Genomic DNA, 17,818 nt, shown 5'->3' with positions numbered 1-17,818 from the left:
GAGAAATAAATTAAAGAATGCGCTTTGAGAGAATTTCAAAGCATCATGCACTAAACCCAAAGACTCGCAGTAATCCTTGAGTGCTCCACATATAAAAAGACCAAGCATTCTGCTACTTCACCAGTCATATTCAAGAATTCTTCTTTTTAAATATTGAGTTATACTTCCCACAAATTAACTGATTCTATGTTACTCTACTTTTCTGAACCATGCAGTATCCATGTCGAAATTGCATTTATATGAAACTGACTCTTGAAAAATGTATATACCTCTCCAGATCATGACATTTGTCCGAGCAACGCAATCAACGTTTACTAGCAAAAGTGACATGTCATCCATCATTATCACACATGGACATTAAATGTAATGCATTGATTTTTTTATTTTTTAATCCTTTTCCTTGTGTAAATATTGCCCTTGTTTGAGCCCCATTTTTTAGCCAAATGTATTTTGAAATAGTGTTTTGTGGGAGTATGTGTGATTAAAAAATAAGAAAAAGTTTCGGGTATACGTGTAAAATTATTTCATGGGAGAATGTGTGGTTGAAAATGAGTTTTGAAAAAATGAATTTTGGAAAAAATGGGAGCCAAACATAGGCATTACAAGGAAAACTGTTTGATATTTTTTTATATTTGTGCCATCTGTGGAGCTACATCTCAATCACATTACTACACTGAAATCCTCACCACACCAGATTCAGGGGGGCTGCATGAAATCCTCATGATTCCAAATTCATTTACTAAAAGCAAGCAACTCTAATCTCTGGCAAGAGAGAAAAATCTGGACGCTGGAAGCATTAGCTTTCTACAGCTCACATTAAGGATTCTGGCACAAACCCTGGCAAGCACTGAACAAATGAAAACACCTTCAGCATAAACTCAGCTCAAAGTCTCTAACCTTTGATGGTATTAGAAATGGCCTCAAAAAAAATGATCCCAAAAAACTTACTCGTCTTTACTTGGAATCCATGAAGGCCATTGTAGGAAGGATGTCCTTTCTAACAATTTTATTTGATTTCTACAACTGGGAGGCAAACTGAGAAGTAACATGAACTACCCCTACAACTTGACCAGGGAAAAGGGACACTCAAACAGAAAGTTGTTAATGTTTCACTTCTCTCTATATATAGCTCCCATTTGGCCTCCATTTTCTAAAACTCGTTTTTCATCAAACTCATTTTCAACTTCACATTTCATGGGACTTGTAGTTTATATCAATTCTTCACCCACACATTTCATCAACTTTTATCAAAATATAGTAAAAATCTAATTTGTAGGTAAACCAAACAAGGCATAGATATTAAATTCTAAGTTTTTCATATGTATAGGAGTGCAATAATTTTGAGATTAATTGTTTTATACTTTAAGCTTTGACAAATATCTACTTGATAAGTTCACAGATACAATTAATTCAGCACACTGAAGAATTAGTGGACTGACCAGTTATTTTTGAGATATGAATCATGATCTTGTTCTAAAATATTATTGATGAAGTGTTTAGATTATATATATGCTGCATAACCTGATCATACTAATAAAGAAAGGCTCTAGAACTACTACAATAGTAACTGCATGCAATTTTTGAATAAATGGTCTCCAGTCAGAAGCCCAAAGAAAAAAATTACGCGCTAACTCATGTATAGAAATCATGATCATGCTAAATACTTAACCACCTCTAACAAGCTTCATTTTCCTTCTAAATCTTTGAAGTAAAACAATATAAGAAGCATGATGTTGATACATAACAAGGAAATATATTGAAGACAGTGATGACTGACCTTGGCACGTTCCAAGTGCTTTAAAGCTTCTTCTTGAGAAGCAGAATTCATGAACAACTGAATGCAGCAAAGCCCAGCAGCCACATGGTCCTTTCTGATCACCTGAACCGTCAAGTCAGAAAAAATAAAATGAGAATTACCTGTCTAAAAAGTTATTTTAGGAAAAATAATACAATTTGTGAGAGAGAACCAAAGCAGCCCAACTACTTTTTCATGAGTCCTAATATGCTCAACAGCCCCTGAAAATGTACGATTTTTTTGTCCATATAATACGTAATATTCTTAACTCTTATTCAACCCTTCTGCCACTCAACCCATATCACACCTCAACCATTAAAGAACTCAACACATGTTTAACATCTGTTCAAGAAAATTGACAAGAAAAAATAAAATGAGAATTACCTGTCTAAAAAGTTATTTTAGGAAAAATAATACAATTTGTGAGAGAGAACCAAAGCAGCCCATATATGCGAAAACTACTTTTTCATGAGTCCTAATATGCTCAACAGCCCCTGAAAATGTACGATTTTTTTGTCCATATAATACGTAATATTCTTAACTCTTATTCAACCCTTCTGCCACTCAATCCATATCACACCTCAACCATTAAAGAACTCAACACATGTTTAACATCTGTTCAAGAAAATTGACAGAATTGGTCACAGTGCCTTCATTCAGTGCAATAATTTCTCAGTTAAATATTTTTCATCAAGAACCATCATGACGTAGGAGGCAATATATATATATATATATAGAGAGAGAGAGAGAGAGAGAGAGAGGGAGGTTTTATTCAATATTTAAAATGTGTGTATTACAATGAATAAGACACTCTGTATATAGAGTCTAATTAAACCTATTTTGAGAACGGAATAAGTAAATAAACCCTAATTAGTCAAACTAGAAAACCTATCAAACAATAACCTAATTCTTGGTCAAGAAACAGAATGTTGACTACAAGGTAAAAGGAAAAAATTCCAACATTGAACTATTGAGAAACATGCGCCAATTTTATAGAGCAATGGATAGATGATACTGTAGTCATGAATGTGTGTCAATCAATTTATAAATGATTTGTCAGCGAGTGGTTCTTTTCACATTATTTCTCAACAAGTCCATTCAGAATGGAACTTGATCTTTGGTGGATGAATTGTTCATAGATCTTAAGAAATTGAGCCCTAGAGAACTAATGAGTGACATGTGAGGTAAAAGATTCATGATATATGATTTCAGTATTATTATTATTATTATTATTATTATTATTATTATGATCATGATCATGATCATGATCATGATCATCATTTTATATATATATATATAATTTTTTTTTTTATTTATTTATTTTTTTTTATTTTCAATTTGGCTGAAATAAATGAGGAAAGGAAAATGCAAATACCTGGAACTCGTGCAAGTAATTAAAATGTTTGTGGGTTTCACAATAAAGGCAGATGCGGGCAAGAGCTACAGCTGTATACTGATTCATAGACTGATCCTGTAACAATGATACCCTTGACGATATCACTTCCTCTAGAACGGGCATGGCACCATAACCAACACACAAGTCGCATAAATCATCTATTGTTCCATAATCGGTTGCCAAAGGATCTGGTCTTTGAGGAGAAGAAGAAGAAGTAACCACTCCTAGTGATGATAGCTGAGGTGGAGGGGGAGCAGAGTTGGCAGGGAAAAACAACGAGCAAGCCTCTTCATAATGGCCATGCCTAAACAAGAAGCTAAGCAAATGGGGACGAGCATACTGCAATATAATATATCAAAGCTTAAGTAGTTGACCGGACACATAATATGCACACAACCAAGAAAAGAAACTAAGAAAAAAATGTCGTGTAACATAATATGCACTCGTCATTCATAAATGAGTCAAGAATGTTGTAATGTCAGAATATAAAGTAACAAATAAATCCGAATGCTTACTTCTTGCAAATAGTTAACACATTCAAGGTATCTAATGCTGTCAAGGTTGCTGCGGGGTACATCATCGAGATCGGTATTATTTATAGAATTATTATTTGCAGCTTCTTGAGACCTCCTAGATCTCTCAGAACGAGGAAATGTTGATGGCATGTACAAAACATTGAGATAGGAATCAGCTGAAAGAGGATCATCCAAGACTGCTGGTGCACTTCTAGCCAAATGTTCGTACCTACATCATATGTTGAATGGACACTATTTAGGTGGATTAGTTTATCATTTTCATATTAGCAAATTAAAATTGTGCTGATGAATACTTTGTGTCAGATCTGTCATCCCTTTAACCAAAGTTTTAGCGATTTAAGGGAGCACAAGTCATTTGCATGATCCCCCAGTAAACATTAGTACATAAAGCAAATGTCATGAAAGAACAATTTCAAATGACTTTGAATCCAATTTGAAAAACTGATATGAATTGGAATAATTAGACCCAAGAAACAACCGTGTAGTCTAAAGAATAATTCCGAAGACATACTCCAATATGCACAAGTAAAACCCTATATATGTCTATACAAAGAATCAAACATAGAAACACAACAGACCACAACTTATCCTGAAGTGATAGAAGTTTTTAAAAGAATGCAAACAAACAAGGGGAACAAATTATACATTCAACACGATTACATGATGAAGACAATGGTTCCATGAAGCTTTCATGGATTTGAGCATCACCATAGCTCTACAAAGTGGGATCACTACCTAGACTGAATTGTGTTATTGTCTAAATGGAAGGTTTGTCGTCAAAAAGGCAGCAAAGTACACCTATAGACAAGCATTTATGATTTAAGTGATTGTAATTCTAATGGAAGGCTTGTTGTCAACAATGCAGCAAAGTGCACCTATAGACAAGCATTTATGATTTAAGTGATTGTTACTTCTAATGAGTTTCACGTTAAGAATTTAGTCTTTTCCACTTCTTAATTCTACCACTTTTCAGAGACTCACATTGTAACCAAGGAAAAATAATAAAAAGATTGTTGAAGACAATTTTGAAATGCTATACATTTCGCCCTATTTAACTTAAGTTTTTAAATCAAGTGGTTCAACAACGTATCAGAGCAAACAAAGGTTCAAGTCTCGCTATCACCCATTTAAATAAATTGTCCACATGTTAAGCTTTGATGTGAAGAAAATAAATCCCAGCTAAATGTGAGGAGTACTGAAGATAATAATAAATGAACATTTGAACCTAGATCAAGTGGTTCAAAGATAATAATATGAGACACGCAGCCTATCGTGTTCATATTTTACTTCTTCAGATCCAAAGCAAATCCCACTAAATAACAAACAATTTAAGTCACAATATACAAGCAGTAGAACCACTACCCAGCAAAAAGAATCTTATACGTTTCATTGTGAAATACATCTCCCCAATAAGCACATAATTCAATTGCAACGTAATAGAATGCTTCTAACAAGTGTTTATGAAATTTAAAAATTGTCTGCAATCTTACATAGACCGAACAGATGAAACGTCAACCGGTGGACCTCCTTCAATAGTATTGATTATCTCCAGAATCACGGGAGCAGGATCACCCTTGTGTAATTGAAGAGCTTGCCTAAGCAGTATCACATAAATTTTAAGCGATCCAGTAGGCATAACCCAAAGTTCAACAAACAAACAAAAGATACAAAAAGAAGAAATTGTCAAAAATCATTTCGTAACAAGATATTTCTCTCAAGCTGTGTTCGTCACTTTATACACATGAAGAAATGTGTGCGCGTGTGTAACTTCACCTACTTGAATTTTACACGAGCTTGTGCATAGTGCTCCATCCGAATCAGAGCATGGCCCCATGAATTCCACACTGGGAAAACCTCAATCTGAAGGAAGTTTGAAAAATAAATCTTCGATATTGGATACATTGAAGCAACCAAGTTTGACAGTTGTTCCATTTTATATATACCTTACACTTCTTGCATGTATATACCGCCATGCTGTATCGTTCCTCTTGGATCAAGCGATCTCTGAGATGTTCAGATGACCCTTTATCGGCAATGTCATCAAGTGAGGCAGCTATCCCAGATCCCAGAAGGCTTTGCAGCAATTCAGCACGTCCTAGCCAAATGTCAACCTGTGACAGTGCTTCAGATAATTCGTCGGTTGATTGACTACCCAAGCTAGAGCTACCAGCATCAGAGGATGCATCATCAGCGTCCCTACCTTTTTCAGAATTACTAGACAAATCACTATTTCCAGAAAGTTTTCTAAGCTGGGATTTAGCAAAAAGCAGACCCTGCAAGGTGCAGATAAATTGATGTATTAATTTATGTACGTTCAGTGCTTTAGTTTCAAAACTGTACCAAAATGGATACCTGCACAAATGTTTCCGTTGCATGATATGCTCGGCCAACTGTTTCCATGGATGCATTTTCATGTAATTGCTGGGAGCTTAACACATTTTTCATCTGACTAATGCACAAGTCCAGAGCACCTTTGCCAGATACACTTTCATCCGAACATAGTGAAAGCAGTGCCTTAGAACAAAAGATACAAATAGGTTAAGTAGGCTTATCAATGTTTATACCAGCTAGGAGAGCGCATATAAAAGGTATTAACTGCAAAATTTGACTCAAATTGCATGTAGCTAGAACCCCTGATATATTCCAATCAAAGTCGAGTATTTATTTTTGCAACTGTATCTCCCTAAACAAGAAATTAAGTACAGAACTTCGTGTATACGTTACATCTTGTTAAATCTGGTTGTGCCATTGTAATGGCTTGGTCATAGATTCCTTTTCCCTCATTTTTTGGATTCGCAGGAGGCTTTGAGGCTCATGTTTGCCGATGCTAACTGCCAACAAGTCTCTGTAAAATACTAAAATTGTTCCCCCACAGGAGTTAAAACAGAATACAGAGTAATTGTGTTTTACAAGTGGCTTGCAATAGACATGAAATAAGAAGTCCTATTGCACTTCTGACAAGCAATGTAGCAGTGCACTTAAGTCCACAGTGCAGTTAGATGAAAAGCTACACCTATTATCTATCTCAAAAGCTTTGTTTCCAACAGTGCAGTTAGTGCTAACGAGTAGGAGCGTGTCATAAACCCAACAAGCAATAATGCGGAGGAGTTAAATCAAAAGTCATAGCTAGATCTATCTCAACAGCTATGTTTCCAACCTGATGCCACACCACATGCAAGTGTTCTGAACACCCAAATTTCTGCATAAAGAATGATATAACTACCTAATGTTTCAATAAATTGTTCAATATGGACAGAATCAGAATGTAATTTAGGGATTGGACATCCATCGTGCCAACACGTGCGTGGAGAGAGAGAAAGTAGCATACTTGAAGTATTCATTAAATTCATAGCTTCATACATCAAACCCTCCCCACCCAATTCAGCTTCTTGACCTTGATAAATTCCAGTCTCCAGACCACTAAAGCCCCTATTTGACAAACATTCTTTCAAAACTCTCTTTTTCTTATACTCATTTTCAACCACACAATCTCGTAATAAAATATTCTTCACGTAAACCCAAAACTTTTTCCCACTTTGTAACCACACATTCTCCAACTTTTTACTATTCAAAAACTCATTGTACACAAAAAATGGCTGTCAAAAAGGGGATAAATTGAAAAACAGATAATAGTTCTGAATTCTGATAGACCCCCATTCAATTAACTTATTCTAGAAGACCAAAGAAGGATGGACTGCCAGCTGGCAGGAAAGAAAACTAAAATCTGTTAAGAGGGGAAATTTGTTAGGAGAGTTTGTTAAAGCTAAGCTATAAACAAACGTAGAAGAGTAGCCATAGGAAGGCAAAAACGAAGTGAGAGAGTGGTCTATCAGTTCTTTTCATTCCAACTTTCAACAAATCTTTGTTCTCCTTTTCTTTCAGTTGAATCTTATCAAATTGGTATCAGAGGCTCAAAAAAATAAAAAATTAAGGCAGAGTAGAATCAATGGAGAAGGAGATGGAAGAAGTGAAATTAGAGCTGCAGCAACTTCCAGGTTTGGAGAGATCATTTGAGCCGGCCCAGAATGTAGCCAAAATGCTACAATCAATGTGGAATAAACAAGGAAAACTGTGGTGGCACTCTCTAATACAAAGTCAGGATTGAACGAAAACTTCGAAGGAGGGGGGTCGGGGAGTATAACTGGAGGGTTGTTACCACCTAACATACACCAAGGATCAATAGGCGACCAACGTACCTAGGACCGAGAAAAATGGCCAGAAGAATCAGGACCAACCAGTAAAGATAGAGCAACAATGACGATGGAACAGGAGAGGCAGGAGACAGCTGGTGAAGGGTGAGGAAACTCAAGATGCCCGTTTTCAGCGGGGAGAATCCCGAATGGAGAGTCTCCGACGAACTCCACTTCAAATACTATACTATGATCAATTTATTTTCATTAGAAAATAAACAGATAGGGTCCAGAAAGTGCCGTGGCCAGGCCAGCCTGGAGAGGCAAGCCTTTCTGGGCCTGTGACCCATGTGGGATTTTTTAATTTCTTTGTCTTTTCAGAAAATTAACTAAAACTTAAATAAAATGTTCAGTCCAGTAGCACAGATAGGAATCGTTTTTATGGGTGGGTTAAGCTTTTGTCCAGGCAACCACACCAACCTTTACCTCCACCATAATAGGCCAACATCTGTCGAATCATTCACAAACCTAAAACAACATCTGAACAACCAAAAAACTACATTATCACCTTTACTACGATCATCGTCAACGGACACTACAGTTACAGTCCAACCACCATCACTGCTGCCATAACCTCAACTATACAACCTCCTAAAATCAAAATAACCAAAAAACACCCTGCCATCATTAATACCAATACAGTGCTACTCACCATCATCATGGGCCAACCCCAATACCTCCAACATTACACCTCCACCTTTAAAAAAAAAAAAAAAAATTGGGCACCAACACAGAATTCTTCCAAACAAAGTAACTTCACTTAAAGCTTAACCACCATTACCACTTTCGATCAATATCCAAAAGTTAAACCATTGAAGGCTGCATATAGAAAGGGGAATAGAGATTCAAGACAGGATCTGTGGAGTAATGGGGCAAATTTGGTGAAAGGAGGGGGGGGGGGTTCAGTTATGAAGGAGGAAAACCGCTGTACATCTGTTAGTGGTGGGCTCAGTAGTGTTGGGGGGGGGGGGGGGGGGGGGGGGGGGTTCAGTTATGAAGGAGGAAAACCGCTGTACATCTGTTAGTGGTGGGCTCAGTAGTGTTAGGGGGGTTCAGTTATGGTGGGACTGTAGTTTCTGAGAAAGGCGAAAGGGGGAATTGTTTCAAAACATTCAAATAAGGGAACATGTTGATCCTCGTAAAACATAGGCAGTTGATAAACAAATGTTAAAAGGCTAATTTTTTTTAGAAAGTGTAGATCACAAAATTCTCAATAGTGATGCAAATCACTGTGAAAGATGCTCCTGTACCTTGAAGAGAATGATGTCTGGGGCACTTTCATATCGGTGAGAGGAACGAACAACTTCATCCTTCTTTGGATCACCTGTGAGCATCCACTCTGCAGAAATTGAAACAGAAGGAAGCCGTTCTTGCCCATCTGCAGTGAATAATGACACACGGTCTTCTTGAATACCAGCCATTGCCTCCCAAGCAGCTTTGTCAGATTGTGTTAATCCAGAGATCTTTCTCTTCCTATGACTGTCCTTGGGGGCATTCTTATCTTCTGCGTTACGAGCTGTCCAAGAAAATGCTCTGCGAGCCTCTTTTTGCAGGTTACTTAGACTGCTAGTAAAGGATGACCGAGTAGGTGTGCTAGGCTTCATTTTCTGCTTTGCTCTAGGACCTGAAAATGATATCCTTGAATCCCTGGCGGGAGAACTGATGCTAATAGCAATAGCTTTGGCAGCATATGCAAGTATCATGTTGTTCTCTCTCAACGAAGGAAACTCTTTAAGAATCTGCAAGGTTATATTACCATATGTATCGTGACACAAGCCAACAGAAAATCAAATTTATAAAGATTAACTAAACAAATAAATGTACCAGAGAAGCAGATTGCAGCTGTTTTCTCATCAGCAAGACCTCTAGAACCAAAAGAGGATGCTCATGTAGGGAAGAGCATCTTTGCTGCCATGGTAATGGCAGTGCTGCCAATACCCGAAGGCCTAAAGCCCATGAGTTAAGCCGAGAGACATCAACCTCTGACAGATTACTGTCTTTTCTCTTAAGGAAGAAATGCACCTTCATCGAAAATTAACACAGTTTTACTTTAATACGAATGGGTTAAACTCATGGTCATCAATTTTCAGCTGTGACCTCGAGAGAAAAGGAGAAGGAACCAGCTGTGAACTTCTAGGTACTTACAAGAAGTTGCTTTGATCGAAGGTTGGGTAAAAGTTGCATTGCACTCATTGCCACGGACAAAGCATCATCAGAGTCGCGTAAAGAAGACAAAAAACGTGAAGCTTCTGCAGGACCTCCACCATTTACAGGATCTGCAGTGAGAAGCTTGACAAGTTGACGACCTTGCAGTTCTCTCCGCAATTCAATAGAAAGTCCAGCGCTTTCAGCCACTTCTAGAGCAGCAGATACAGCTCCTTTCTCAGCCAATCTAAGTGCAAGGCCTTCAGGATCTTCCTTACAATCTGTCTCAACCTGACAAGATGGATAGAATAATTGGAACCAGAAAACGATTAGGCGGACCTGGATATGACATATAACAGAACTCCAAAAGAAGAAAGAAAAAATTATATGCTAAACAACTCTTTTTCATCTCATGTGTGATATTAAAAGTAAAGTTCCACCTCTTGCCAGCTGTTGTAGTGATCATTTGCACACAATACACGTTTGTATCTCAAGAGAGCTAGTCTCCTTTCAACAACCTACCAAAAGTAGGCCACACAGACAAGGGTCAGCTTGTTATAATCCTTCCTTGAAAAAAACATTCCCAGTGTTATTTAAAGTTCGAAGTTCTTCATGAAAAGTATTAAAGGTTCGAAATTCTATAGCATGTAATATATCATTTCAGTACCTCAATTTTAAGCGGGTCACCATCAGACAAATGACAACTACACATGGTAAGAACATCCAAAGCTGCTTGTAGCTCCCATCTATGCAAGTATCTGAAATAGATATATTCAACATTTATAAGACGATATAGAACACAAGGAAAATGAAAGAGAATCAAAATCTTACAGGCATATTTTTAGTGGTAAAATGTTTAAGATAGGTTGATGGAAAGAGCAAGAGAAATACCTTTGCTAGAAGGATATGAAGGGGAGAAAAAGAGTCACAGCGTCATTTACAGTTTTTAGAAGAAAAAATATAGAATTTTCACCGTGAGATTTTAGAAATCTGAAAATTTTCACTTCTCTAGCAAGTCTTAAAATTAATATGGCAAACAGTGTATTAGGGGTTCCCCTTTGAAATACTTAGGAGCTCCTTTGGGAGGGGAGGTATTCTCTGTCTTTAAAAGTTAAATCTCTAATAGTTGGCAGGGTTGCAAAAAAAGGGGTCAGATGTGTAGAACAAACTTTTTGTCTAGATGTATTTGTCAAGCCCATCTTCCATCCTGTTACTTGAAAAGACAATTGGACTATTGAGAAAGAAAGGTAGTGTGATGCAGAAATTCATAGAATCAACATCCTTTCGTGATATCAACCAAAAGAAACTTCCAAGTATTGAATCGCAAACTCTCTGACATCATTATGGGCCTCTACAACTGAGGAATTTAAGGGTCTTCCATTTTCAATAATTGTTGCCAATTGGAAAGCAATTTTTTCTCAATATTTAGTTTACATATCCTATCCTTCAAGTGTTGTATAGATAGTCCTTTGATAAATAAAACATTGTTTCTTATCAAAGATAACAGAGAATGGCTTACAAGAATACTGATTAATGTAAAAAAGACAATGACAACACGACATGTATTTGTTTTACGAGGGGAAGAGGAAAAAGAATAGAGGATTAACAGTTAACCAAAGAACTCCTCTTCTAAAAGAAGTGTACTATTACAAATTATAAAGCAAAATAATTCATACATATGCATATTAAATTCAGATAAATAACTGAAAGGATTCGTCAGATGAAACATGAAAGTGAGTCAGTAGACATACTTGAGGGTGAGTCTAGCTGCGAGCTGTTTATCCCTCAAACGTAGACAATACTGCCAACTATTGCTCCAGATAGGAAAGTCAGAATAGCCTTGTCGTCCAGAGAAGGCACTTTCTTCCTCACTTATAATAAGCAGCTGAAGCAATTGGTCTGAGGCTCCATTGTGCAGGAAGCGATCAGACAGAGCCAGAGCATCCATTAATTTTCCTTCATCAATCAATCTGCACCAGCAAATCATTAGATAACAAGTAGAAGTTAGCTTTCTTGCTTGCCAGTCATCTGTCAATTATTTATTCACACTTTAAATTATTTATCTGCAGCTCATAAATGTCCAGGGTGAGAGCCACAAAGGGAGAAGTTGAAAGAAAGAGGGAAAGGAAAAATGCAACCTAAAAATAGGATTTTCTCAATGGCAATGAAAAGTTCAAAGTTAAAAAGAATTTGGTCTCTATGGCCCAAAACTGAGAATACATTTTCCTTCCCTAAACAGATTGAGCAAATTAAAACTTTGCTCACTGGAGTAATTTGTCATAAAATCAGTTTTAACTCGTTCAGTTATAAACGCAACACACTTAAACCATAAAATTTCTTGACTTCCACAGGCTATAGAAATTTGAATTAGAAAGAGGGGATGGGGGAGGGGGAGACAGGGAGGGAGAGTTCTTGACGATAAAGGAATAAGTGCAAAAAGGAGGAAAGGAATTACCTTACTACAGCTTTTTCATAGGGTCCTTCACTCTCCCAATCAAAAGCAAGGAAAATTGTTTTATCATGTTCTCCAATTTCAGATTTTGGAGATTCAAGCCAAGGGTCAGGAGCCACACTGCCTTGATCCTTAAGCTCATGAAGTGGGGTTGAAATGCTATGACTGACAGCCACATCATCAACTTCTGATTCAGTATCACTATCATCATCACGAAAACGTTTCATAGCAGTTTTGGCTTCAGAATTATCTTTGCTTTCATCTACTCTGTTTTCAGACATTACAGCAAACTCGGACACTCGATGAAGGTTAGTCTGCATTTGTATCCACCGATTCAAGGTAGGGAATCTGCTTGCCAAATGGAAAGGATCACATAAATTACAGTTCAACACAACGTTCAATATGTGGAGATATCATTTGGTGGAAACAAACCTCTCGGACTGATCGAGAGCATACTCGTAGAAAAATCTATCAATATCGGGCGGTAGCTGTGAGCGATCATTTAAGGAACTGGATATAGCAGGATCACTACCACAATACAATATTGTACTTCCAAATACACATGCTAGGATGGCCCTGACTGCAGATAACTTGACGAGATGCTTTATTATATCTAACTTCAAAGGATACAAAGGAACTCCAGGAGTGGCAGAAGAACGGAAGTAAATCTTCGGTTTAGCTTCTCTAGAAGGTGAGAAAACTTTACTTTCAGGATAACTGTGAGGGAGTGTAGGAATTACTGGAATGCAAGCCCAACCACGACCATATCTTGGAGGGTAAACTGGAGGTACACATGAAGAAATTACTTCATGAACAAAGTCTGCACTCATAATTTCTGCTACCTTTCCAGCAGCATCAGTACTGCCTCGTTCAAATACCAAACGAGTCAAAAGCTGCAAAAAAATGAATAACAGTATAAGAAATGATGGACCAGGTAGCAATTAATGCACTTCGTAATAAGCAGAATGTAAATGTCATCTCAGATCACCCAACAACCCCCCTCTGGTCCTATAGCCTGACTAGAAATTTCCCCATCTTCCCCAACGCACGTTACACAGATTTTCGTGAGGAGATAATCTGAGAAAGAATCAGGGTTACAAAATGAATTTGGTTACAGGGTTTGTGGGAAAGTGGGCACTGTCTTGCCTATTTGGTCTCAATTCAAGAGTAGAACCTTGGTTATGTTAGCTCAATTAGTAAAATTGGTCATGGTACAAGTCTTCTCTTCTATTTTAACTCTATTTTTCAGCACAACAAATAAAAATATTGACATAATGTTCTACCAATTATTTAAAGTTTAAACTGCAACCAATAGGAACTCTAGGATCATAGAGGTCTAATTAACCATTGATATTGACCATGTAATTAGATGCAAACTAACCGAACAAAAATTTACGTCCAAAGCCACTACTAATACCAACCAAGAAATTTCATGATTGACAGAATATTAACAGTTCTTTCTTAAGTATAAATAAAACATAGCTGCCGAAAATGATAAAGGAACGAACAAAGAAGAAAAGGACAAGAAAGAAATGGTACATCTTTGGGCCACTCGTACACAAGTGAAAAATAGTTGAAATCATGAGTTGTATCTGTCCCATCAACAATGTCGCCTATTGCAGCAATATGAAGAATGAATTGTGAAAGGTATGTTGTGATTTTGGAAGTGAAGGGGCCAAACAATCTCATTTCTGAATCTCTGATATCATAACTTGCAGATTTTACGTTATTTTCACCAGCTGGTGATATCAAAGATGACTGCTTTGAGGCTCTCAACCCAAGCCCCAGAACCCCATTCTTGTCATAGCTTGGAATTTCTCTCCTGTCAGAATATGGGACGCTCACTCTAGTTTGACCCCTTTCTGTTTCTTCATCAGCAATAGCTCTTGCAAGATTATGTAACTTACCTAAAATTTAAACAGATGATAAACATTAGAAGAGACATTAATACAACTAAATTTCACCAAGTAGTATTCACTAATTAACAGCATTAATAATAAAAAAGGAATAATATGAGACAATAAGCTTACCGCTAAGGAACTGACGCTTGCCACAGTGAGCATCATCAATCATTTGATGAAGCAAAACAAGAGTCCGTTCCCTGTTTCCTTGTCTATGAAACTCCCTTGACAATGGGAGGATCATTTCCCCTGACAAAATGTCCTGAAGAGCTGGCGGATTGTCCTGAAGGAATAAATCATGAATAAAAAATAAGTATTTCCTAAATAGAGCATGTGATGTGCAAATGGAAGTGAAACGATTGGCAAATCACATGGGACAGCCTCAATAGGCAATTTAAGCATCGAGGAAAATAGTATGTTAAGGATCCGGTAGTACGAGCCTGACAATTGGGACCAGTTTTCAGATGCACCACATGCCTAGGAAAAGAAAAAATGGAGTCTACAGGACAAGCCAAAAACAGCGACTAGGGTAGATGTCTTTAACATTGTTGTTAGCCGGATATAAGGAGCATACAAACAATATACGGGGAAACAGATGAGCCTTCTGCCTAGTGGCATTTCCATCTTAAACGCATTTCAGCAAGTCCAAAATTGCATAAATCGAAAAGGAGAGCAACACTGCACGAGGCAAGTAAACTGATATCTTGTGCAGCAATTTTTCCACAATGCAGTATCATGAAGGATCAGCATGAAATTTCAATAGATCATTCATGGCCATTCTGTGTGTCAAATAATGCAATTAAACCACAGACATTAGGAATTTACTTCACAGCGCATGTAGATGCACAGTTGCTCTTATTCATTAGATTCATCTACTGAGAACTTCATTACAATGATTGATGTAATTTTTAATTACTTGAGTCAGCACCACTTCGGAAGTGGTTGACTTCGGAGGATATGGGGTCATGGCAGTGAGTTTGCTTAATTATAAAACATAAATGAAGTAGCCGATTTAGTTGTAGAACTACTAAAATGCAAACATCTAAACTAATAAGCCCTGCTTAAAATGCTAAGGTCCATCCTTGCAATGAGAAATCAAATACTAGAGCTTTGATGCCATGGATGATCTAGCCTTTGAAGAGCCAAAAATTTACCCTGGCAAAATATGGAGGTAATAAATGATTTATGAAACTATTTCAATAAGGCTCGTGCGGGGGCACTCATCTGGCTCCTTTCCAGTCCGTAAGTTCGCTACTGGCGACTAACTCTGCTAGTGCTTGCAATAGATATCTCAAACTAAGGAAAATCCTTACATCAAAAATGAAAGCTTCAGATAATCACCTGTTCCAACAATTCGTGCAGACGCTTAAGGACACGCTTCACTACAGAAATTATTGCCACCTCAAGAATCTGATCCCAATAAGCTGATCCAATCTTAGGAGAACTACCAGGATAGATCTCAGAAAGCATACCTTGAGCCTACACGTCAAAATTGAGCAAGCAGTCAGAATTCAAATCTACTTTTCAAACCCTTTTTTCATGTCAAATCAGAAATGATGGAATAAAAAATGTTATGGATTAATGAATAACCCATAAACCATGAGCAATTAATAAGGTGAAATAGGTAAAAACGAAAGCAAGAAAAACACGCAATTTAATGTGCCTCACTCTCGATGCGAGTGCAACATCACTCGGTGCCACTGCAGAATTGCACCATATCGAAATAGAGAATTACAATATGCTTTGGATTTATGTCTGTCATTGTTTCTCTCTGTATTATGACACGTGGAACGGAGGCTCGCCTTAATTCCTTTTATATACTAGGAAAGTATTAGGGTGACCTAATACATGTGCAAATTTCCAAAAGTACTCCTATAACCCTTAAAAAAGTTCGCCAGGCAACCAACAAAAGATGGTGTAAATGCTACCAGAAGAAAAGCTGAAGGAAGAACTTGCATTCAGAACAACAAAGGAACATCCCCGGGGTGTTATCTACATACAAACTTTGGTACTTCTTAAAAATAAAAATAAAAAAGCCAGTACCATATAGCAGACGTCTCCTTAAAGTTCTATTCAATTAACCGAATACTCAAGGATCTTGTTTCCTTGCTATACATCATTTAGAACTTTACTATCATTAGAATATCATCGTGACGGGGGAGAATGCATTTGTACTTTTTGAGTTCAAAACTACTTTGTCTAATTAGCCTTTGGCATATGTTGCTCAGATTCAAAAGACAGTTCCCATATCAGGTTCCTTGCAGGACTCCTTTTTTCATTATCAAGCATAAAATATCCACATTAAGTTAAAAAGCTCCAAGTCATATTTAACATGTTTAACACAGAACGAGTGAAGTATATGTATGTGTGTGTGTGTGTGTATATACACATACACATATACATATAAACCAATAAACTCTCTGATTTCATTATGTCACATGAAATCATTTGAGCATATATACACTTAGAAATTACAAAGTATGCTCTCTAAATACTCTCTCTCTTTTTTTTTTTTTTTTTTTTTTTTTGTAGGTAATGTTTCTCTTATTTGCTCTGTTGTCTTTGTTTGGTCTTCAAAGCAGCGGTTGTTCCTTTCTCTCCACACACACCATACAATGTAACCCAAGAAAAGGTGCCATGCTAGTTTGCTATTCTTATCACGAAGTTTTCTCGTCCATGCCCGTAGGACGTCCTCTATACGACAAGGCATCACCCAATCCATAAATTGAGAACCAAGTATACCATTCCAAATCCAACAAACACCATCACAATGAATGAACAAATGATTGATCGTCTCCCCATCCTTCTTGCACATATAACACCACTCGGTTACGTAAAAACCTTTATGTCGAAGATTATCCACCGTTGAAACCTGTCCCCTTACAACTGTCTACAATAAGAATGCCACTCGAGGAGGCAATTTACATTGTCACACCAACTTCCAGAGGAATGAATTATTCACATATTCCAAGAGAGAACTAAAGTAAGAGCGAACTGAGAAAATGCCATCTCGTGCTATCCTCCACCTGCTACAATCACTCTCTCCTGCCCGAATTTGTGGCTCATGTAGAAAGGTCATAAACAACAAATAATCATCCGATTCTCAATCCTGTACACCCCTCCCAAAAGTAATATTCCAACTATAGCTCCCATTATGAATGACTAAAAGATCACTCGCCATAGCAGAAGGGTACTGAGCAATGCGGTGCAAGGAAGGAAATCCTTCCTTCAGCAGTTGATCTCTACACCAACAATCATCCCAAAATCTAATCTCATTACCATTTCCGACCACAAACTTCAGTTTGTCCAGAAAATCACTCCATCCCCGTTGGATATACCTCCATAAACTCACCCCATAAGAACCACGATCCTCAACCGTTCACCATCCCCCCTCTGTCAAACC

General features: G+C 37.4%; 1 protein-coding gene across 1 annotated transcript in view; it reads right to left on the bottom strand.

Moving 5' to 3' along the window:
- LOC111392469 overlaps window positions 1-17,818 on the bottom strand; it is a 37,720-nt gene that overhangs the window by 4,469 nt on the left and 15,433 nt on the right. The window contains exons 27-45 of the mRNA XM_023017818.1: window positions 15,757-15,894; window positions 14,545-14,698; window positions 14,054-14,421; window positions 12,947-13,407; window positions 12,518-12,862; window positions 11,814-12,032; window positions 10,730-10,820; window positions 10,503-10,580; window positions 10,063-10,353; window positions 9,742-9,939; window positions 9,168-9,656; window positions 6,080-6,241; window positions 5,671-6,000; window positions 5,505-5,587; window positions 5,218-5,322; window positions 3,707-3,935; window positions 3,171-3,530; window positions 1,688-1,879; window positions 816-847 (exon numbers count right to left, since the gene is read on the bottom strand). Coding sequence (XP_022873586.1) covers window positions 816-847; window positions 1,688-1,879; window positions 3,171-3,530; window positions 3,707-3,935; window positions 5,218-5,322; window positions 5,505-5,587; window positions 5,671-6,000; window positions 6,080-6,241; window positions 9,168-9,656; window positions 9,742-9,939; window positions 10,063-10,353; window positions 10,503-10,580; window positions 10,730-10,820; window positions 11,814-12,032; window positions 12,518-12,862; window positions 12,947-13,407; window positions 14,054-14,421; window positions 14,545-14,698; window positions 15,757-15,894 — 4,325 coding nt within the window. The remainder of the gene's footprint in view (window positions 1-815; window positions 848-1,687; window positions 1,880-3,170; window positions 3,531-3,706; window positions 3,936-5,217; window positions 5,323-5,504; window positions 5,588-5,670; window positions 6,001-6,079; window positions 6,242-9,167; window positions 9,657-9,741; window positions 9,940-10,062; window positions 10,354-10,502; window positions 10,581-10,729; window positions 10,821-11,813; window positions 12,033-12,517; window positions 12,863-12,946; window positions 13,408-14,053; window positions 14,422-14,544; window positions 14,699-15,756; window positions 15,895-17,818) is intronic.

Source organism: Olea europaea, unplaced genomic scaffold, assembly GCF_002742605.1.
Source record: "Olea europaea var. sylvestris unplaced genomic scaffold, O_europaea_v1 scaffold933, whole genome shotgun sequence".
NCBI lineage: Eukaryota > Viridiplantae > Streptophyta > Magnoliopsida > Lamiales > Oleaceae > Olea > Olea europaea.
The sequence above is the reverse complement of the archived record's forward strand: the minus strand, read 5'-3'. Positions and strand labels throughout refer to the sequence as shown.